This window comes from Diachasma alloeum, unplaced genomic scaffold (assembly GCF_001412515.2).
Source record: "Diachasma alloeum isolate Michigan unplaced genomic scaffold, Dall2.0 Dall_scaffold_00201, whole genome shotgun sequence".
Classification (NCBI taxonomy): Eukaryota; Metazoa; Arthropoda; class Insecta; order Hymenoptera; family Braconidae; genus Diachasma; species Diachasma alloeum.
In genome coordinates, this window is record NW_021680366.1 from 1,281,022 (window position 1) to 1,305,074 (window position 24,053).

Below are 24,053 nucleotides of genomic sequence, written 5' to 3' on the forward strand. Positions count from 1 at the left end.
AAACCAATTTTTTTAGACATGAAATCAATTTCTGGTAAAATTATGCACGTGAATGAATTTACGATTAGTTAAGTTACAATTCCGAATGATTTTTATGGTAGAAAATTGATTAATTGTCAATTATTTACAGAAAATGCTTGTAATTTTCACAAATTATAATTTTTCAATTATTTCATTAATCTTTCTCCAAAAGTTAACTTTCTAATTTTTCATCAGATTTGTAAAATTGTTTTCTAACTGCCCAATATCAAGATTCAAAGTCAGACCGACAAAATTTAAATAATAAAATCATTGTAAAATGTCTTGAAACTTAGGTTCCGAACATTAAACAATTGAAATTTTTTAAACTTAAAAAATAGCAAAAGTCCTTGGATATCCTACTACTTCAATAGAGCTCCACTAGAATCTTCCACCGAATGCGTCAGCTTTTCTATGAAATACATCCATTGCACTCATAACAAATTCTTCATTCGTCAAATAACCAAAAAAAATGTTAATATTAGCTTTTAATGTACCTGTAATTGTAGGAATTCCATTTTCTGCTCTCTCGAATCAAATTCCGATAGAGACTCAAGACTGCTGCACGTGAACAAGTCATATTAGTCAATGTTTTTCGAATTTTTATCGGATTATTAAATTTTTAACTGGTCGCGATTAAATTTTGACGCACACTCGCATGGTAGAAGTCTGCCCTGTTGAAAAACTTAACCTACCATAACCTACACTACACATATTTACACCTAACCTATACTATTCCTCTGAGATCGCAATATCCGACGAAAACAAACGTGAAGCGTCAACTATGGCTGTAAGTAAACAATTGAGATTGTTTCTATGATCATTCCGTCAATTATTGGAATTAATTGTGAAACTAGAACAATGTATTCAGTCATTTCCACCTAAAGATTTATGTAAAACCCGCGAGAATGCATATTGAACCGCTTCCAAGGTTATTCGTGTATTCCAAACCGTTTACTTTTCCATTTAGAATTCAGTAACTATGTAAAAGGCTTTGTGAATAATCATAAAGTAGGGGGGGGGAGGGTAAAATGTACACTAGACTTTTTTTTGATTACTCATAACTCAGAAACAAATTTATCAGTGGAGGTCACTTTAGGCCCATCACAAAGTGCAAGAATTGTTCTTTGCACTGAAAAAAAAATTATTAAATTTCATCACCATTTCAACCTGTCATTAACATTTTTAAAAAAGTCAAGTGTCCATTTTACCCCAACCTCCCCTAATTGTAATCATGTTATTCGGATTTCTAGAAAATGAAAATATATATCGCATGACAAAATTACACGGAAAAATCTTGCGCTTTCGCAGGGGAACTTTTCACAGTTCAATTTCAAGTTTTATTCTGGCGGATTTCTCTTTGAGAAATTCCATTTGTTGTTGTGCCAATTGTTACTGAACATTATTAAAATTTTTCCTGCGGTTTTTGATGGATATTCGATAGAAAAAAGTCAATAGGGGAGCTTGGGGTAAAACGGACACTTGAGTTTTTTTTTAATGATAATGAGGGGTTCAAATGTTGATAAAATTTAATATTTTTTTTTTTCAATATAAAGAACAATTCTTTCCCTTTGTGACGAGCCTAAACTGAGCTCAATTGATAAATTTGTTTCTGAGTTATGAACAATTGAAAAAAAGTCTAAAGTGTCCATTTTACCCCACCCTCCACTAACTTATTCTGTCGGAACTTTTTCTATAGGAATTCTTGGGCGTGAATTTGCGAGATTTTTTCTTCTTGGATTGCCTAACATGAAATGGTGAAGAATCTGCGCCCAAAAACAGCTGTAGGAAAGTCCTCAATAATTCATAGTGAAAAATGAAAATTAAAATCCATTGATTTTTTTTCAATCAATAGGTCCTGGACAAACGCACGACAAAGTTGGATGGTTTTCAATTGAGTTTTCAGTAGAAAGAAAATGAAAAAAGCAATCGAACAGAATTTTTAAAGAGTTCCAATCGAAATTGAAACGTTAGAGAAAGCGAGCGTTTTCTCTATTAAAAATTTTCATATGTATGAGTGGGTTGAAGAGAATTGCTATCATATTATTTTCAGCAACAAAATACACACGGTGATCACAAGGAGAAGAAGAGGAAGGAGAGTATTTTGGATTTATCAAAATATCTGGAGAAAAATATTCGTGTGAAATTTGCCGGTGGTCGAGAAGCTGCTGGAATTCTCAAGGGATACGATCCTCTGCTCAATCTGGTGCTGGATAACACCACAGAGTATCTCAGAGGTAAAATTATTATTCCAATTTCAGGAAATGTCCTCAAGAAATGTTATGAATGGTCTTCATAAAAATTTCACAATGTCTCTCTGATCACAAAAGATCTATCTCAAATGATTGACATGAAACACCATCGTCGTTATTTTTGATTCTTTTATTTTCAATCCATAATAAATGAATACTTGATACTACTGCGCGCGAAAAAATCTCAAACAACTAGTGAATTCACTAGATAATTCTACTCGATTTTCTATAGAAAATTCTACTTGTTGTTTGTTAATTCTATTGAAAAATTCGGCAGATTTTTTGTTTTTTTTTCTCATCAGAAAATATTCTATAAAAATTTTGAAAATTTTTTTTTATGTAACTTATTCTATTGAGACACATCCTGCAGAAATTCCTCGGCTCAAATTTTCGATTTTTTTTTCAACATTTTTTTTTATGAGAGGAGAAAAGAAATTGAGTCAAAAATAGAATATTTATGAAAAAGAAAGTGTCTTTTGGACATTTTTAATTAAAAAAACGCATCGCAAACCTGCGGGATTTTTCAATAAAATTGGAAAAAAAAATCCTCAAATTTTCAATTGAGGTTAAATAGAAATCCAATATAATTTCCTAGAAAATTCGGTAGATGAAACTTTCTGCTGGTGGAAGCTGTGAAAATTACCTATAAAACTGACAAACAAATAATGTTTCTTTATCTATCGATTTTCCACAGATCCAGACGATCCATACAAACTGAACCAGGACACACGTATGCTAGGACTCGTGGTGTGCCGAGGAACGTCAGTAGTGTTAATTTGTCCCGTCGATGGTATGGAATCAATTCAAAATCCATTTATTCAACAGGATAGCTAGTCAACTGATCAATGAATTCTTAAACAATTATAAAAATTCCTGTTCGAAAGTAAATAGATCCATAAAAATCTGGAGGATCTAATTGGGGAAGATGTTCCCCATATGTGTCATTTACAACCATAAAAATGTTGAATCGAATGGTTAGGGATCAGTAAATAAGTATCAATATTTTTTTCTATCGTAAAACAGTGATTTTCATCTCGATTCTGCAAAAGAATAAATATCATTTCTTCTACATCAGAGCTTCAGTCTTAAAACCACACATGAACAATTTAATGCCTATAAGAGAAGCCTGGCTAAGATGGACGCCTTGATAATTATGTCAACAGAATGGAAAATTTTAATGAAAAAACCTTGTCCTCCCTCCATTAAGTTCTATTAGAATTTTCTTGAGAAATTCTATTTGTTTTTTGCTCCAATTCTATCGAAAATTTGCCATGCGTGTTCAATAGATATTTTTTTAATAGAAAACAGTCAGTAGATATTATTTTTACAAGTCATTCTATTGGGATTTTTCTTCAAAAAATCCTCGGCAAAAATTCGCTGTTGTTTTCCCTTAAATTTCATTATGAGAGAAATCAAAATACAGTGAAAAAATATGCAAAATTAATGCTCCCGACTTTTTATCTATTTATTTCGAAAAATCTAAATCTATTGATTTTTTTCTATCCAATATCTTTCAACAAAACGATCTGCTAGCTATTTGTATGAAATTTTTTCATTCGTGAGAGAAATCAAAATACAGTGAAAAAATATGCAAAATTAATGCTCCCGACTTTTTATCTATTTATTTCGAAAAATCTAAATCTATTGATTTTTTTCTATCCAATATCTTTCAACAAAACGATCTGCTAGCTATTTGTATGAAATTTTTTCATTCGTGAGAGAAATCAAAATACAGTGAAAAAATATGCAAAATTAATGCTCCCGACTTTTTATCTATTTATTTCGAAAAATCTAAATCTATTGATTTTTTTCTATCCAATATCTTTCAACAAAACGATCTGCTAGCTATTTGTATGAAATTTTTTCATTCGTGAGAGAAATCAAAATACAGTGAAAAAATATGCAAAATTAATGCTCCCGACTTTTTATCTATTTATTTCGAAAAATCTAAATCTATTGATTTTTTTCTATCCAATATCTTTCAACAAAACGATCTGCTAGCTATTTGTATGAAATTTTTTCATTCGTGACTTCGAATTGGGGGAAGAAGCGTGTCCATTTTACTCTGGCTTCTCTTAATTAATTTCATGAACTCAAGAACCTCTTGGGTTTCCTTGGGATATTAATCCCTTCCAAATTCATTCCTGACCCATGGATACTGTTTTGGACAATCGAAACAGGTGTTCAAATATCGGTAAGACTTGAGCACTCGACTTGAAAGTTTACAGGCATTTGGCAATTGACAGGCGATCTCGTGAGGATCGAAATCACGTGCATTACATTGCCAAGGTTCAAAGGACGCTATTTCGCCGATTGGCGTTGGTTTCTTCATCCATTCGATCACTTGTTGGGTAGTGGTGAAGTAGACGTCTGACAGATGAAGTATATCATCCAAGAATTTCTGAAAGAAAGGGCAGAAAAATGAGTCAGAACGATTTCAAAGAGATTAGATTGAAGTTTACAGAATAAATCAATTTTACCTCAAAAGCATAGATATTCGTTGGATTCCTGAACCACATGGAATTGAAATGCAGACCGAACGGCGCTCGATTCGTCAGATAATGTCTTTTAAAGTTTAACATCAACATTTTGTAAATTTCCTCGCCAGTCAAACTCGTCGGGCACTGTTCAATCATAGCGCATGTGTAATCCTGTGTAATCAAAGTAAAATTCTTGAGAAGTTGTGCACAATCGACAACAATTGATTACAATTACATCAATAAATTGATGGCAAGTTAATGGGTTCTTATTGGCTGAATCGATTGAGTTGTTTTCGAGTTATTGAATGAGATGGATTTACATACAAAGTTGAATATCTCCGAAAGTGATTGTTGCATTCAACTAATTTTTAATACGAACAGTTGCTATGATAAGAGGAAACTTCATGCCACATTTCAAGTTAATATATCGATTTTTTCCAAAGTTATAGTGTGCACAAGGATTTTAAGCCAAAAAACTATTTCAATGCGTCGTTTCGGAAGCCAAAAGAATTCCCAAAATTTCTTGGGCGTCAGTTTTTTCGGTTTTCTTTCTTCGGATTGTTTGATGAGCGGTGATACTTCACTCATTATTTACCCCAACTAAAAGTTGATTCAAAGGGACTTCCCAGACCGCCGGATAGGCCCTAGTAGGGCAATTCTGATCAGTGCCAACGCAGTCGTGTGGAGCTTGATAATCCAAAGTGTACGGCCAAAATGGTGAATCAGTGAAGGGCGCGACCATTGAAGAGTCATACGAAAATCCGAATTCAGACATCATGAGGAATTGTTTGTTCCATCCGACTCGGAGAAATGGAGCTCTCAAGCCTTTGATGTCCTCCAAGCGCACTGCGGCGAACTTGTTGAGAATATTGGATAGTCCGACCATCTCATCGAACCAATCCTCGATTGTGGCGTTGTGGGACCACCACGCCTCTGGTCCACGATGTCTGGAAATCAATCGAAGGATAATTTTCGGGTCGAAAGACAACGCAGTAGCAAAGCGGTAAAAGGATTTAAGATGAATTTGCTCAGCTGAATTTTCGAGGAATATCTCCGAATTTAAGGAAGATGGAGAAATTTTCATAACAACCTTCATATCTTCCTCCCACCCTATGAAATCAGTCTTCTTAAAGAAATTGAATAGAACTATTCTCAAACATATTGATTCCTTCTTGAACTCCTCAGAATTGAAGATTTGAAGAAGTGATGTAAATCGTTACGAATAGTTCCTAAAGAATTATTTTGTAAACACATTTGTATTTTTGTAATTTTTTTATAGCAGAATAAACCATACGGTTTGGATGATTAAGGATGTGCTACACCCTTTCGGCGAAAATTCACGTTTTTTTCATTTTTCTGGCCAATTATTGATCGGATTGAGGCGAAATAATATACAGTTTTTGCGTTTTATTATTATTGAATGACTCACGAAGTTTCACGGTAGTGCAATCGTTTTCCTGCATTTTTTCTAAAGTTTTGTGAATTTCCCAAAAGTTTTAGGAAAAACGCAGAAAAATGATTGCACAATTATGAAATTTCGTGAGTGATTAAGTAATGATAAAACGCAAAAACAGTATATTTTTTCACGTCAATCCGATCAACAATTTGCCAGAAAAATTCAAAAAACGTGAATTTTGGCGAAAAGGGTGTAATACATACTTAAATAAAAAAAACCCTTCATATCTATCAGTTAAACGGTCGGTCCTATCGAACCCTTTGGTTGAGCGGTCAGGGGATCGCGAAACCCACGAAAAGTTCCTCTATTAAAAAAATGGTGTCACCGTTTTTGTCAGCAATTTATTCCGCCAGGGATAAACATAAGCCTAGGAACAAGGATAATCTCTGCTTAAGATCCTAGATTATACAAATCTTTGTTTTATATTCCTTTTCGAAAAGATATTTTCTGAATATTAGCCTCGAGCGCTCAGAGCGCGAGGTATCTTATAGAGAGGTGTCTTATACGAAGTCTCTGCTATACTTTAACTCGTGAAGAGCCTGAGGAAGCTTAAATATTAAGCGAAACGTTGCTCATTGACTATGCATTAGTATAGTGTAATGATTTTCTAATTTCCCATCTCATATAATTGAATACTATTTTTACTCACGTCACAGAGTGCGCAGCAATTTCATGCCCCCCGTTCCACAAATACTGAACATCTCGATAATTCGTGTACTGGTGGCTGACATAGAAAGTAGCGCGTATAGGGCAACCATTGGGGTTCTTCCTGTCATCATTAAACAGCTCTGTTTCGAAATATCAAAGGTTTTGATCAATTTCCATTGTCGCATTGAGAAAGTGAAACTCTTGTGTACTCACTGGTGTAGAGGTCAAAGTTCTCAGCATTCACAGCGTCGTCGAAGGTGATTGTTATCATCTGGGGGACATTGGATATTGTCAAATTGCCGGGAATTTGTTTTCCATCGTGAGAACACCAACAATTTGGGAGTGAACATTTTTCAGGGTCACAGGGGAAAGCGGCATTTGGGTCATTCTGATTATCTGGAAGAGACGATAATATTAACGCGTTGATTTTTCTCCATCAATAAAATGTCCCGCGATTCATGGGAACTCGGCACTTTTCACCGTGAAAAATTTCTTCGTTACTCGTGCGTGCGGAAAAGTACTTCGTTACGCACTTGTAATGAAATATACTATTTCGTCACCTGTTCGCAACGACTCAAATTTTCCAAGTTTTTTTCGTTCTATTTTTCTTTTCTTCTCATCAAGAAAATCAAACGAAAAAACTTGGCAAATTTGAGCCGAGGAAATTCTATAGAAAATATCTCGATAGAATAAGTTATATAGAAAAATTGAATTCTATTGACTTTTTCTACTGAATATTTTCTATTGAACATTTTAATAGAATCAGCCAAAAACTAATAGAACCGTTCAATAGAAATTCAATAGAATTTTCTAACGAATTCGATAGGTTTTTGTATTAAATTTTTTAGTCCGTGCTGCCTTACCACACCACGCTTCATCAGATCCATCAGGACAATCGACAGTCCCATCGCAGAAATAAATATTTGGTAAGCAAGTGCCATCTCCACATGCCAAACTTCCACCATCACAATCTCCATTCTCAAGCAAAGGCCTCGGTGGTTGTACATCTGAGAGTTGAAACTTGTTTTAATATGAAATTTTACCCTGCCTAAAGTATGCCAATCACACCTTCGATAAAATTTCACAACGCCATTAATTTCAGTCGCGTTTTATTACCTGCTGTCACGTCGCAATTGTCAACATTAGCTTTAAAATCACATATCTGCCTGGTAACATCGAAGAGGAGTCCCTCCGAGCATTTGAACGCGAATACCTCATTGTCTGCAAATAAGATTGCAACAATGGTAATATGGGAAATTGCGAATTCTTCGAATCGTGTGAGTTTCAGTTCTCAATTTGATGAAGGAAAATTATTGTTAATGAGGATTGCATAAAAACTTGTTCTTGCGGTAGAAATGAAAAGATTATTTTTCTCTCTCATATCGTTATTATAATTATTGCTCAATTGAATTTAATTTTTCATTGAAATACTTGAAAAAATTTCATTGAAATCTTACGATGAATGAGGAAAAGACGTTAAAAAATTACCTAAACACAAAAAATATTTGGCGCATTCAATTGGCGCCCAAACGCTGTGCGCAGGTGTATTAGGATTTCTGTAAAATTTGTTGTCCTCGATACAAGCCGCATCGTTCGTTTCTCTTCCCCCGACAACCAGAACAACTGGAATATAATCGGAAAAAATTATCATGTAAGAATTGATGAATTTGAGGAGCTATAAAATGAAGACAAGTTGCCCTCGCGAAAAAGCACTTTTTTACGATAACTTTCACCGAAATAATTTCCACGCGATTGCCGCTTGAAGTGTTGCCCGAGGGTGAATAATGTTACGAAAAAAAATTGATCTAACAAGTTGAACTTTTAAGACATCGATGAAAGACGAAAGAAAATTTCATATACTCATTGACGAGTGTTTTCACTTCTCTAAAGAAAGGAAGTGAAATTTACGACGTTGCCGGTTTTTTTATCTCATTTATCAAAATATAAATTTCTTTACCAATAATTTGTCAAGTTGTGTGGGAATAATTAATTTCACTGGTCTGAATAATTGAAGATAGTGATGACAATTACTTTACCGGCATTGAGGATTGCTGCTACAGTTGGCACTTTATGTAGTGGGATGGTGCACCTCATGGCTGTTAAAACGCGGCCGAGATTAGCGGTGTACCTTTCTCGGCGGCTCGCACTTTCAAACTGACACACGTCTCCCCACTTTTTACTGGTCCTCTTCAACTCCCTGAAGGAGAAAGAGTTGGTAATATAATTTTCCCACAGTGGAATGATAATTTCACTTACGGGAGATTTTTAGATCAATGACCGTGAGAATAAAGTACTTTAATCGAAAGGAAAGCATTTGAGTTTTGCAGCCAAAGTGCAATAACTGGTGTAAATTTGAATAACTAGATTTATCATCTTTACTTCATGCGAATGAACAAGGGAGAAATTTTTTATTCTGCCTGCTGTGTGTGAAGTGACACTTTACGCACGCGCATGCAGTGCAGGTTCGGCAGGGTAATCTGAGTTGCCACACTTAAAAATTTTCCGCGCCAAATTCCGGAAATTTTTATCGGGTTCAAGTTTCAATGAAATGTCAGGGAATCTTGTCATTAAGAAATCAAATATTCCATTGATTTTCCGTTCAAATGATCTGGAAATTAATAAAATAATTGATTTTTCAGTTCAATTATTCTGTGAAAATTCAGAAAAATCAGGGCAAATTTGAAAATTCATGTAATTTTGTTTCTGAATATTTATGTTCCACTAAAAAGTCAATCAAATTCTGAAATTTCCATCTCACTCCCGTGAAAACTCATGAACTTCCGTGAATTCTACTTAAAATTTGAAATATCATAATCATTTTTTCCCCAAATTCGACTCAATGTCACTCTCATGAGATTCAATAACTTAGATATTTATAATAGTATTATTTACAAATTTTTATAATTTATATATTATATTATAATTTATAATATCTTCCAGGAAATTTAAAAAAAGTTCTAACAGTGCACAATGAAAAATGAATATGTATTGGTCGTTTTATTTGTGAAAATAATTAATTCAATTGCAAAAATAAAATGGTTTAGGTTTAGTTGTGCCAAGCCTTGTTAAACAAATAATCCTAGGGTAAAATTTATTCTTTCAATTTTAGTCAGAATATGGTAGTGCTCGCATTATTAAGGGTCCGAACCGCATATAAATGAATGTGGAGTTCCCTCTACGTATATGAGAGAGGAATGAGGCCTTTATATAAAAGTGAAGTTTCACTTTTAATATTCAATTTCTTATCTATTCCATTCCAAATTCTGTCAATAAAGTTATTATTCATTACGAAAAGGCTTTCATTTTAGATTAGTGTCTGAAGTGGGATTAGAATCCAATGAGGCTTTCTTTATACAATATACACACGAGATAGTATATTGTGTTACTAGTGCGAAAAGTTTCACTGTTTCACCCGCACTTGTAACGTATTCTATTTTTTGTGGTAACTGCCGAATTCAGGGTTTGAAACGGTAGTGGGGGTAATGTGGCCGTTTTTGTGCCCGAGTGCGTAAAGTTCAAGAGCGTGCGTAAAGTGAATTTTGAGTGCGTAAAGTGAATTCTTCGCTTTACGCACTCTCGTGAAATTTACGCATGCTATGCGGAAAACAAACGCTTTACGCACACTAAACCGTTTCGAAAAGTGCACTTTTGAGACAGGCATCACAAAATAGTATATTATGTTACGTGCGTAAAATTCCACTGGTTCACACGCACATGTAATATATCCTATTTTTTATTACGCTGTGCGAAAAAGTAACTTTTTTGCTACGCCTCGCGTGCCTAAAACGTCCCTTTTCCACACATTGTGATGAAAAATATCGTTCGATACTCGTGGGAAAAGTGTTTTTTGGCTGACGAGCCAAAAAACTCGTTTCCGCACTCGAAACGAAATATACTATTTTGTATTGCCAACCGAGTTCACTGTTTAGAATGGTAGTAGGATAATGTGGTAGTTTTTTTACGTAAAGTGAAGAATTCACTTTACGCACTGTCGTGAATTTTACTCTTTCCCTAGGATAAATAATTCTTCACTTTACGCACTCGAAATTCCCTTTACGCATTATTGTGAACTTCACGCACGCCGTGCGGAAAACAACCGATTTACACGCCCTCAACTGTTTCGAAAAGTGCACTTTTGAGCCAGGTATCACAAAAATTTCTTTTCATCACTTGTGCATAAAGTTAAATTTTGCGCAAGTCTTGCGTGCGCAAAATCCCACTTTTCACACATCATGATGAAAAATATCGTTCGATACTCATGAGATGAGTGTTTTTTGCCCTCGGCTCGTGCTATAAACCTCCCACGAGCCAAAAAACACTTTTCCGCACTTGTATCGAAATATAGGGGCGGGTGGGGTAAAACGGACACTTTAGACTTTTTTAAAATTATTCAAAACTCATTAACAAATTGATCAATTGAGCTCAGTTTAGGCTCGTCAGAAAGGGAAAGAATTGTTCTTTGTATTGAAAAAAAAATTATTAAATTTTATCAACATTTCAACCCCTCATTAACATTAAAAAAAAAATCAAAAGTGTCCGTTTTACCCCAACCTCCCCTACTATTTACACACGACCTCTCGCCTTTACGCACACCCTACAAACGTTTTAAAAAGTCGACCGCCAATTTTAAAATTTTCGCGGTGCTCCTCTCCCCGCACACGTAGCGCCCTCTCGCGGCTGCAGATTCCCTTCCTTACCGACGATTACCAAAGCAGATCATTGACTCATCACGTTCGTTACCCAAAATAACAACAAACAATCACAACATTGTTATGACATTCGAAATTGAACAATGGAATGTTCGATGATGAAAAAAATAGTAAAATCCCTCTGAGCCTTCCAAAATCTCACCGAAGCCTCCCAGAACCTCAATTACTCCAATAAATACTCCAAAACGAAAAAAATGCCTGAAAACTTAGTTTCAAAAGTCGTCAACATTGAGCGGTGGCATCGTTTTTACGTGGGTTCAATGTAAATCGCCTAGTAGTGGCTCGACGTTCTACACTACCACAAATTCGCGAGTATTCGGTCAGTCCGAAGCCCCAAATTCCCAAAAAAAAATCAGATCGAAGGAGTCCAGTGGCTCACGTTGTCATAACGGTGCAATTTCAATATTGCATGGAGAAATAATTACTTGAATGAGTAATAAATAATCGTTGGGTAGTTTCAAAATTTTTGGAGCAATTAAAATGTCTGATACACGTCGCAGAAGGAAGTCAGACCAGTCAGGAGGGTCTGAAGACCTGTCGGAGTCTTACGAGGAGCTCAATGCAACCAAGGAAACCCAGGTAAGCAACTCTCAATCGCAGTGAACACTCCATCCAAAATTATAAATTTACTGGGAATTTATTTTGGAGTCTGTCACGCGGACTGTAGGCGTTTTCGATTAATCTGGAGCACGATAATCTCTACCGGTGATTTTTCCTTCAATCTTATTAACGAGATCGAGGTCATTTACGGGATCTTTCGTTTATGCTTGTTTTATTCATGATAAGGAGTCGAGTTTATTCAGTTATTTTTTTTTTTTTGAGTCGAGGAAATTATTCACTGCGAAGGTTAGGGTCATCGGAATCTTGAAGTGGAATGGAGGGACGTCGCCGGCAGTCTGTTGGAAAGATAATTTTTCTAACAGTAGACAAATAGTCTTCATGATTTTTAATCGGTCGAGTCTTCTCTGGTATTGTTGAAGTATTTTATGAGGTTCTCGGGGCGTTCCTTTCAATGGATTGATCGATTACTATTTTTTTTGGAGATTATATAGCTTTGTAATCTTTGCTCCGTTTCTGTGGATAGATGAGAGACCGTCGAACGATGTCAAATGTCAAATGTAAGGCGATCGAGGTCGACGGAGCGGGATCGAAAGTAATTTGTTGGTTTTTGGAGTGGGAGCTTGATGCATGATTTTTATTAATCTTGTGAGAATGATTAAAGAAGTGTTTGTTGGTAGAGATTTTGGAGCTTTGAGAATGCATTTCGAAACACTCAATGTATACGAATTAAGGCACATTGGGGAGTTTCGATGGAATTTGTGATTAGAATTTAGAGGGCTAGAGGAGTAATGCAAGAAGCATTTGAGTAGGGGAGGTTGGGGTAAAATCGACACATTTGACTTTTTTTTAAATGTTAACGACGGGTTAAAATGTTGATAAAGTGTCTTTTTTTTTTCATTGCAAAGAATAATTCTTTCCCTTTGTAATGAGCCTAAACTGAGCTCAATTGATAAATTTGTTTCTGAGTTATGAGTAATTAAAACAAAAGTCTAAAGTGTCCATTTTACTCCACTCTCCCCTACTATAACTTTTGCTGTCGATCACGTAGGGGAGGTTGGGGTAATACGGACACTTTCGACTTTTTTAAAAATGTTAATAAGGAGTTGAAATGTTGATAAAATTTAATAATTTTGTTTCAATAGAAAGAACAATTCTTTCCCTTTGTGACAACCCTAGACTGAGCTCAATTGATCAATTTGTTTCTGAGTTATGGATAATTTTAAAAAAGTTTAAAGTGTCCGTTTTACCCCGCCCTCCCCTACGAAAAATTTCATGGAAAAAACTGATTCATAAGAAATCCTTTTTTTGGTATTTTCTATGCGAATTCTTCGACATGAATTTTTCAAGTCTTTTAAACTCTATATTTTTCTTCTCTTTTCCCTTTAAAAAAATCCATGTCATTTAATTATTCATGGGTATTATCGTAGACATAACTATATGAATAGAGTTAAATTAACTATACTATTAACTATGAACTGTAGGTAGCCTGTCTATAAAGAACGATAAATAAAAATTATTTCTATAACCATAAGTATAGCTATACTTACGGAATTTCAACTGTTAAAAAATGAAAATATTCTGAACATTTTATCCTACTCATCTCTTACCTCGAAAAAAAATGTACCATCAGCGCATTTTTTTCGAAATGATTTTCGAGATGAAACGACTCGAGGATTTTCGAAAGTTGAGTCTCATCATTAGCCAGTTTTCAAAAGTTGAGTCTCATCATTAGCCAGTTTTCAATGAATATCTCGGGATCCAAGGGAGATAGCAAAATTTTTTATATAACCTTTTTGGTAGAGCGGATTGAGACCTGAGAAAAAGGTAATTACAAAAATTTCGCTATCTCCGTTAGATTCGGAAATATTCCTCAAAAACTCAACTGGGAGATAAGTCGACTTAAACCGTTTTACTACTTCGCTACTGATTTAATACTGTAAAAAATAAGTGTATTCTAGCCTGAAGGTCCTCGAGCAATGGTCATTTGTAAGAATGTATGTTTCTTGCAATAAATAACGTTAAAAGTTGAAGTTAAGTTATTCTCAACAAACACTAGAAAAAAAAAGTACCGTAAACTTAGAAATCATTAAAAATATTGACTACATCACTCTTTACTCTCAATTATCGTTTCGAATGGGTTGATCATTGATTATTTTTCGATTTCTGTAGCAAATTACATCGTCTGTGCCCTGGCTAATTTGGTAAATTTCAATATGGAATGAATATGAATATAACTTTATGAGAAATGAATATATTTCTTATGGCAAAAAAAACTACAAGGTCCAATGGGTATCTTCATAGCGCGTGGAGATAAAGCTGAAACTAGCAGAATATTCGTCAGCGAAAAATTCAATTTAGGGGATATTTAAGTGTAGGAGAATCAAATAATGATATGTCCAAATGTTTTTTAAGTGCGAAAGAGTTTGTACATTACTTAAAAACATTTGTACACCCCTAGATTCGCCTAAGACGAATCTTCTGCTGTCGAATCTTTCGCTAGTTTCAGCTTCATCGCGTGGAGTGCGCAATATGCCCTAGTCATTATAAAAGTCAGATGAAAAAAAAAGTCGAAAATTCCAGCCGAGCGAATTCACAGGGTTTTTCTATGAACCTTCTTCGTATGTAAATCTATTGATAACTCTATTTTATCGTATAATTGACACTCATCGCTGGTGAATCACACAATGACTTGTGGAAATAATTTAACCTGCCTCAGACAAACGCAACAGAGTGTAATAGGAGCTCCTATTACATAAACAAAGATTAGGGTCTTATTTGTATTGAAGTTGTATTGTCAACTTCTCCGAGGCTTCTCCGAATTCAGAATTCTTCCCAGAGTCCCTGATATTTTGGGAATATCAGAAAATGGTAATTTTCACAGGGAAAGTATCATTAATCCGTGGATATATGAATTCTTAGGGAAAGAGATTCTCAGCTTGAATTCATGGCAGTCTGTTATTAAAGGTGATTTAGAATAGGAGTGGTAAATTGCGCATAGGCAACGCCCTATCACTGATCGAAGAAGTCATTTAGTATTGAAGAATGGATTTTGCTGAAGACTTGTCTTGATTTACTCTCGTTAAATGGGCATTTGTTACGAGTTAGGGGTGAGTGGGGCACTATACTGAGAGAAATCTCCACATCCGCAAAATAATGAATTTACAGAGTAGCGAGCAGATAGAGGTTCATCACGATTCGGAGTATGACACAGCTGGCAGTGATGGAGAGTCAGAGGGTGGTTCTCAAGACGGTGGACAGCGGGAGAGTGGTGATGGCCAAGAGGAGGATAAACCTCAGAAGAAACTTGATGATGATGAGGACAGACGAAACCCGCAGTATATACCAAAGCGTGGAACATTTTACGAGCACGATGACAGAACAGCTGAGGAGGCAACTGAGAGTACAGTTGAACAGCCACCGGAGAGAGACAATAAGGAGAAGAAAGTTTGGAGGGAGAAGGAGGACAGATGGGATCACGACAGGTACAACGATGAGGAGCAGGCTCCTAAGAGTCACGAGGAGCTCATTGCTGTCTATGGGTACGATATAAGGAATGAGGAGGGCCCACCAAGGGCTAGAAGACGAAGAAGATATGGGTGAGACATTGATTATTTCCTTTCAATTCATTCTACTTGGCTCTCACCTGAGTTTTCGAGGACTATCTCCGAATCTACGGGAGATAACGCAATTTTCGTAACGACATTTTTTGTAGAACAAATTGTGAGCTACAAAAAAGGTTATTACGAAAATTTCGTTATCTAGCTCACAATACTCACAATATAATAATTTTTCTTTCAATTCGTGCCACTTTGCTTTCACCTGAGTTATCGAGGAATAACTCCGAATCTAAGGGAGATAACAAAATTTTTATGATAAACTTTTTTGTAGAAAAAAATGTGAGCTACAAAAAAGGTCTTAGCAAAAATTTCGCTATCTCCCTTAGATTCCAAGGTATTCGTAGAAAACTGGTCAATAGTCAAAATCGACTTGAGCGATTTACCACTTCGCCACTGATTCACTGTTGATTATTTTATATACTTTGATCATGTTGGATGTTTCGACAGACGTGGACCCAACAAATACACTCGTAATTGGGAGGACGAAGACGCCTATGGGAAAACTAGTGGAAATAATACTTCTACGAAGCATAACAGAAGGTCCAACAGAGGTGGAGAAGAATTTCCTGCCCTGAGAGGATTCAAGGTAATAATTAAATTGATTGATTAAAAACCTTTTATTCCTGCTCTGGAGTCAACTGCCCTCCAAGGACAAGCAGAATAATTATTCCAATTCTATAAATCATTAAAAGTACTGTCAATGGCACAGTCAATGCCACTAGAAGCGTTTCGGTCTTTAATGAGGGTCAAATAATTATTTTGTTTTCATACTTCGTCAAATCACAACATTAAGTATTTATATTTAATACTCTTTTACATTATTTGGGATTGATATTTCTGTAAGTAAATGAAAACCATTGTTTTCAAATAAATTGATAGTTAAAAAATAAAAACCCGTTGCCATGTGACAGTTTCTGTAATGTAATGTTTGAATAGCTCCATCTGTTAACCCTTTGTTCGATTCTCAGGATGAACCGGAAACTCCTGAGGAGCCTGTCATCTCATCTGCATGGTACACTAATAAAAATAAATCTCAAACAAAGCAACCGAATTTTCCACCACTCCAGCCCCAGCAGGATAATCAGAAGAATAAATCAACCGGTGCCCAGAACGATCTCACGTAATTATGAAAACTCTTGACAATTTTTTCTGTGAAACCGTAATAAAAATAACGAAAAAATCATAAAGATAATATTTATTTTTAGGAACGAAAATAAAGCTCCAAATGAGCCCACAAATCCAGCCTGGAAGAAGGATGCGAAATATACGAGCCAGAGTCTCAGCCCCAGTAGGAATATACCCCACGTTGAGCCTGAAAAAATTGTTTACGTTAAACAGAATCACGCGAATAAGAGACAGGTTCAGGAGTCCGTTAGTTTGGCAGCGAGTAGAGCCAGAGGACGTGGATTTAAACCAAGTGGCAATAATAATGTCATTGCGAATAGAACAGTGGAGAATAAGGGACCGAAGGGTCGTGGAGGTGGTGTTATTAATAATGACAATATACGAAGGAATAATTCGAGTCTTGATGAGGAACAAATTGTCAATGATATCAAGCATATGACTGTTAATGATGGAAGTGGCTATCATCATCAAGGAAGGCCAAGCCGTAAGTTGAAAGAAGATATTTTTAAATTCTTTTTACGTTAAAATATTACACTGACAATTCATTATATAACATTATTCATCATTACTGTGTCGCTGTTTGCATAATCGATAATTGATTACACTTCTTCTTTCATTCGATTGAAATTCAGCATCACATTTTACTTTTAAAATTATTATTCTCATCAGTACTCCCAAGAATAAAAAAAAAATTGATAAACAAAAGTTGATAGAAAAAATTTAATAAAAAAATTTTTTCTGCTTGAAATGCGTCGAACAGTCGTTTTTCTACTATTTCATTTTATTCCACTCTCCCCATTGTTATTGTTTGCCCCATGTGGGGAATTGTTAATGAATGTTTTGGAACATTCACATGTTGATGAGCACAAATTATCATTGATTGGGGCAATAATGGGATTTTTTGCAATAATTGGTTGAATTTGGCATTTGTTGAATTGTTACTTTTTGAATCATTATTTATCAAAATATCTTGAGATTTTTCGTCAGACAATATACATATGTAAACAGCAATAGTAGGTGATGAAATGTCTTGTGACAATTTGGGGCGATAATTTGCACTGAATTATTTGATCGTGACGAAGGTCTCCAAGAGAATAACATAATAGTTGGTTTTTCAGGAAATTTTTATGCACCACCATCGAATCAGCAGCGTCCAAACGTCCCTCCACCACGGATGCAACAACCACCACCCCAACAGCCTTCAGTTCAGCAACAAGCTCATCCTCAATCACTGCCTGATGTTGCTGGTAATCGACCAAAACGATATTCGAGTCTTCGACAGAGACCAGTTATGCCGGAGGGGCCTGTACAGCCGACATACCCACAGCAGCATGCCCAGCATAATCAGCATGGGTATTATCCACCACAAGGTAAGATTACCTCCACATTCACTAAACCAAAAATTCCCTTCATTAATTGAACTAATTTGTCCTCCTATAATAGTTGAAAATGTATCGTCATTACAGAAAAATGGCGATGAGAATACATAAAAATTTAATTGGATATACTTCATTCTACATTAAAATTCACAGCAATCTGGAGCATCTAGGAAGCTCCTTTGGGAGAAAATCGAATTATTTAATAACAAGGGTTAAAAAATATCTGCGTACAATATAATGATGAGAATGTAAAACTTTTTACGTTTAACGGGAGAAGATATTCAATTTTTTTATGAGTTTTCACATGAATTAAGAAGCTATTTTATTTATTTATTTATTTTCTTTTCGAAATAAATTACCTTTATTCGAACGAAGTTGAAAATGCGGTGCCACGTCCATCCATTCTTAATTTAGTGATTTTATTCAACTATCTACGTAAGCTTGGAATGTCAGTGTTTTCATTGGAACTTTCAAATGATAAATTCGAGTTACAATCAGGAATATAATTATGTACATCCATTTTTATAGGGGTTTTGTATTAAATCATTTCCTTGCTGAATGTGAGAATTGAATGAAAAATATGAGACGTGTATTTTTTCATTTCGATAAATGATGAAAAAAATAAATGAAAGTATTGGCACGTCTAATGCAGACTTTTTTTAAATTGACTGTAACGTCCAATTGTTTCATGAATTTCTAAAATGGAGAAACATGTACCTAACATTTTCCATTCAGTGGAAAATCCATTCAATTTTCCTATTTGGTCGTTTCATAGAACCAAAAAATTTCATGCAAGAATGCAATTACACATTCGGTCGAGTGAACGAATTTATCTTTTGAAATTCAATGTATCCGACAATTATCCCTCTTTCGTAATTAAATACGCAAGTTTCTTATTGATTATAACCACTGCCAGCTAACTAGTAATTTCCCTCGCATTTAATTCCTCATACTCTCATCCAATGTAAGATACATCCTAAAAACATGACTTTGAATTAAATATTTTCCGTTGTTTTTTTTTTAATTAATACCACTCTTATTATGCACAATTATCTAGCTGGAAATACGCACGGTGTACTAGACTCCCAAGGTAAGGGCAATTGTCGCCCAAACAATTTATTTACTGTGTTCCCATTGTTTTGTTTTCTGCGCTTGCTCATTGATTCGTTCAATGCATCGAAAAAAAAAATTGCAGAACTGGGTGGAATACTATTTGAATTATTATTTGATGTATTTATAACGAATTGGTACTTCACAGTCATCAAACAATTCGAATACTTTCTCTGATTAAAGATTAAATTTTATAAAATTAATAAAAATAAAAATAAATTTTATAACATAAATAATGATAAAGAAAAGGATGATAAATAGATACGATTTATTTAGCAAAAATAATAATCAACTTGAAACAACAATTTCAAACAGTAATTCAGCATGATTTTCATGAAATAGTGCCCAACTCTGGAAAAATTAGTCTCTATTACAGAGAATGGGGTTTTCCCACGTTTGTGATGCAAACGAGAGTCTTATAAAGTGTTTTATGGGTACTTAATGATTCTAGCTTACCCACAAGGACACTACGAGCAACCACCGCCTGTACCAACGACTGTTGCTCCCATGGGTGGACAGCCAGTGATGCCATTGCCACCAGGTGGCCAGCCAGCTCCATATGCACCTCCACCCTTTTTAGTACCACCACCGCAGTTTATCCCATCGCAAACAGCACCACCCAATATCATAAATTACGTCTCAGCACCAAACGGCCCACCATTTCAACCTAATTTCCAGGGGTATCAGGGATATAATCCTAATGTTCAGGTAAATAGTTCAGTTTTGGGGGTAATAAAATAAGTACGTGCATGCATTCGATATAAAATCTGGAGCTTTCGCTAGGAAATTCTATTGAGTTTTACTGGAAGTCTAAAAGAATTTTACTATCGAAGTAGCGTTGGAATTTTTTTGCAATTTTGAATCGATGTTTCAAAAAACTTGGTCAAAAATTTAAAAAATTTCCCTGAAAGTGACATTTTCGACGATTTTTTTTCAAATGTGATGTTTCAAAATCGATCAATTATACATTAAAAGTTTTCCTAATACCATTTTATTAAAGTTTCAAAATAATACGTTGCATCATTCTTTCATTTGATTTATACAGCAATTTTTAAAAGAAATCTAAAACGATTGATTAAAGAAGAAATATAATTCAATTGAACAAAATAATATAAAACGGTAAATGATACGCGATAGAAGAAAATGCGGTGCAAAATCACAAAATACGAAGGCGTTGAAACAATATGAAAAATCTCAGGGAGGGCGTATGGAATTAATAATGGAGTAATTCATTAGTTGATTGCTCAGGACATAGTTTCATAAAATCCGTGCTGTTTACAATCCCACTCTCATTGGGATTCACTCCAATTATAAAGCTATTGTTGGCCATTTTTTTAGTTATCTCCACCACTCAGTGAACGAACAAGATTGGGAGAGGTTTCTGCTCAGTGAATAGAAATATAGCATTCTCTTCAATATACAAAATGAAACAGTCGAGACCGACAATCCTAAAGTAATGAAATGGAGTCATTAGTATCAGTTAATCTCCCACTCTTAATAATTAGTAAATGAGAATATTTAGTAGAATAATTTAGCGCCTTTGTTAATGAATTCTGCTGAAGTTCTTTAAAAATTTTATTAAATAGTTCTATTAGTTTTTTGTATCAATTCTATTGAAGATTATACAACTTTATTGCGTCATATTAAGAGATGTTTGGTAGAAAAAGTCAATTGATTTTAATTTTTCTGTAGAAATTTTTAACCATAAATTTTGTAAATTTTTTCCGCAATTCTATCCAGTCATTAGCGAACAATTGAAGAAAAACTTTGAAATTCCATTTTCTGATTTTTTGGATCAAACTGGGTCGATATAACCCAAAAAATCTAAAACCTAAATTTGAACGATTGTAAAGGTTCCATTCAGAAACAAAAACAAATAGAATTTCCCAATAGAATTATCATAGAACTTCATTACAATTTCTTAAAGGAAGCATTAAGTTTTTCTATTGATTTTTTTACGCGTGAAATAATGAATACATTGTTCACATGATGAGTTTTAAGTTAATATTATTCGAATCATTATCATCGATTGTAAATTACTATCATTGGTAATTATTTCGTTGCAGCCACAGGGTCCTCCACCTCCACCAGAATTGTTCCAGCCCCAAGGCTGTACCTACTACAATCCAGCACAGCAGCCCCCACAGCAGCAGCAGGCAGCCCCCGTGCGCCGGCCAAAGGCAGCAATACCGATTCTTCCACCTCCTGACAATAGCCAGTATCACCAGGGAAGCAGGGGCAGAGGAAGGAGCATCACCCAGACTCAACAGAACCCAACGAGTAATATCCAATCCTTCGAGGACCCCACGATCGACCCCACAGACCTCAAACAGAAATTTCCACCGGAAACATTCGAAAATTCACAGCTGGAGGGCTATGATTCTCCCCCAGATCACGTTACACAATCAGAAAGCAAAGAAACAGCTGTTATCGAAGGGAATGCAAAGAGTCCCGAGATTTCAGAGGTAGAAGTTGAGAGAGTTGAAGCTGTTGTTGAGGCACCAGAGACAGATAAATTAACAAATGTTGTTATTAATGATGAGAAAGTGGCCACTAGTGTTGACATTACCGTTGGTGAAACTGCAATCACTAAAGTCGAAAGTGTGGTGCATGAGAATCACGTTGTGGAGGAAGCTGCTGCCTAAATTAATCGATATCTGACTGAATAACTGGAGGATATTGAAGAATGCAGTTATCATTGAAGAGCATGCATAGACTTTAGGTATTCAATTGAAGGGAGACTGACACGTATGGAGAAATTTCATTGAAAAATCTGGGATCTTGGGGAAAAACTCCATTAGAGTTCTCCCAGAATTTCACACAAAAATTTAGTAATAGATTTCGATTTTTCTGTATGAATTATTTAATGATTTTTTCTGTAGACATTCTTGGGTACAAGAATCAAATAAATTCAGTAAAATTCAGGCCCATGAATTCGTATAGAAAAATCGACGTCTATTGAGGTTTTTTTCAATTAAAAATCTTTTAGAAAATCGTACGGGTCAATTGGTATTCAAAGATTTCTATCAAATTTTTCATCCGGGAATTGTTGTGTTGTAGATTCATGAAAAAAAGTGCAAAGTTTGAAGTATAAAAGAAATGAATGGACATTCTGCAGCATTTCGTTGAAAATCGCGTATTGAATTTCTATGCGAATTCTACTCGTTTCTTCCTATTTCGATTGGGAATTGCATGATTTTACCCTGTGATTCTTTAATTACACATTGAATGTAAATTATTCTGTTACGTTTTCCATGGGAATTTTTCTATGAAACATTTTCAATAGAAATAGTAATAAAACGAATAGAATTGCAATAGAAATTCAGCTTGGTTTTTCTATCGAATTTCTTCTTACGTGTTAGGGGTAGAAATTATTAACTTTTACATATTTGAATCGAATTTTGTCATGCCGAAGGTATTTCGCTATTCAATTTTCTCGCATGAAAAAAATTGCGAAAATCTAGAGGGTCTGTGACAGATAAAAACGCCTTTTAAACGATCTATATAAAAAGGATATAGAGGAGAAAATAAATTTCAGACATTAAATCATAATAATTGCATTGCAAAATCATACGAATAAAATTACTCAATTATGAAATCCCATGGCGTTTAATTGTTGAATAAAAAATCGTAAACCGTAAAACTGAACGAAACAATAGGGAATTGACAGGAGTGTTATAGCAATGTCGAATTATTGCTGCCTATAAACTAAAATTATTTGTTCACTGTCTAATAACGATATGTGAATCAACAAAATATCTAAGAGATAATTATGAGCTATCTTGATAGTTGAGAAATCGAAGTGAATTCATAGGATCCGAACGAATGGACGAAAATGAAGGATGAGAATTTTCAAATTTGACTCGATACCGTTGAGTTGTTTAACATTATTTAGATAGTAATATAAATATTTTCCCAGGAAATTGATGATTATGTACCTAGAAGTAATAACATTGGTATTTATTGGTCTTAGTGTACATAAGAAATTATTTGAGTCATTTTTGCGGAAAAAATGAGAGTTAAATGTTGCCTCAATGAAATTGCTTGAGAGAAATTTTCATGCTGCGTAAAACCATTTTTTTTCTTCCTTCTGTATGTGCCTGTGGCGGTATAATTATGTAGAATAAATTTGCTTGGGTGTACAAATGGATAATGTTTGTACTCTATAATTATTATTTAATACGTCTAGACGAATAAAAGCATTCTGAATCCACGAGAGAATTTTTTTAGTACATTTTTTTTCACCATAAATTGAGCTTTGGCGAATAATGATGACTAAAATCGCGCACTTATTTTCGAGTTGTTGATGATCAGTGAATTAATTTGCAAAATCGACGAGACAAATTTGAAGGGAATTTTTCATGTATAAATAACGCTGATTGAATAATAATTTATTGACGTATAAAATAGAACTGATGAATCTTTTATATTGTCTAGTTATGTGCAAGTATAACTCAAATGTATCAAGGATACTGGAAATTATGAGTAACAGAAAAAATTTAAAAGGATCATGAAATATAGGAAAGTGCATGAAAAATATTTATCGTGTGTTTAATTTCATTTTTCCTTCCTCTCAAAAATGCTTTATTTGTCATTGCATCACATTTATAAACAGGTAACATTCATTTTCATATTTTTGTACATATTGATACAATTAGAAGCAACTGGAAATGCGTTGAAAACATCAATAAATTAAAA

At 34.7% G+C, this 24,053-nt stretch overlaps 3 protein-coding genes across 7 annotated transcripts; 2 read left to right on the forward strand and 1 right to left on the reverse strand.

Moving 5' to 3' along the window:
* The first annotated feature begins 694 nt into the window (after positions 1-694).
* Positions 695-3,341, forward strand: LOC107035893 (U6 snRNA-associated Sm-like protein LSm7). The gene is made up of 3 exons (XM_015253525.2): positions 695-808; positions 2,072-2,255; positions 2,965-3,341. Exons 1-3 carry the CDS (start codon positions 803-805, stop codon positions 3,102-3,104), a joined length of 330 nt encoding a protein of 109 aa, XP_015109011.1. The 5' UTR covers positions 695-802; the 3' UTR covers positions 3,105-3,341.
* Positions 3,342-4,342: 1,001 nt separating this feature from the next.
* LOC107035846 lies at positions 4,343-8,948 on the reverse strand. Its single transcript, XM_015253445.1, has 9 exons — positions 8,891-8,948; positions 8,343-8,477; positions 7,971-8,075; positions 7,718-7,861; positions 7,068-7,250; positions 6,856-6,994; positions 5,346-5,697; positions 4,751-4,921; positions 4,343-4,671 (listed from the first exon to the last, which is right to left on the reverse strand). The coding sequence occupies exons 1-9, from the start codon at positions 8,946-8,948 to the stop codon at positions 4,393-4,395; spliced, it is 1,566 nt and encodes a 521-aa protein (XP_015108931.1). The 3' UTR covers positions 4,343-4,392.
* A 2,904-nt stretch (positions 8,949-11,852) lies between these two features.
* Positions 11,853-22,241, forward strand: LOC107035899 (protein CASC3). Of its 5 annotated transcripts, none has more exons than XM_015253535.1 (10): positions 11,853-12,142; positions 12,648-12,716; positions 15,290-15,720; positions 16,189-16,327; positions 16,710-16,861; positions 16,947-17,350; positions 17,985-18,236; positions 19,303-19,335; positions 19,807-20,063; positions 21,422-22,241. In XM_015253535.1, exons 1-10 carry the CDS (start codon positions 12,044-12,046, stop codon positions 21,998-22,000), a joined length of 2,415 nt encoding a protein of 804 aa, XP_015109021.1. In that variant the 5' UTR covers positions 11,853-12,043; the 3' UTR covers positions 22,001-22,241. The 5 variants fall into 5 exon arrangements, with proteins under 5 accessions (XP_015109021.1, XP_015109022.1, XP_015109023.1 ...); XM_015253536.1 differs by having other exon boundaries at positions 19,819-20,063; XM_015253537.1 differs by lacking the exon at positions 19,303-19,335.
* Positions 22,242-24,053: the final 1,812 nt, after the last annotated feature.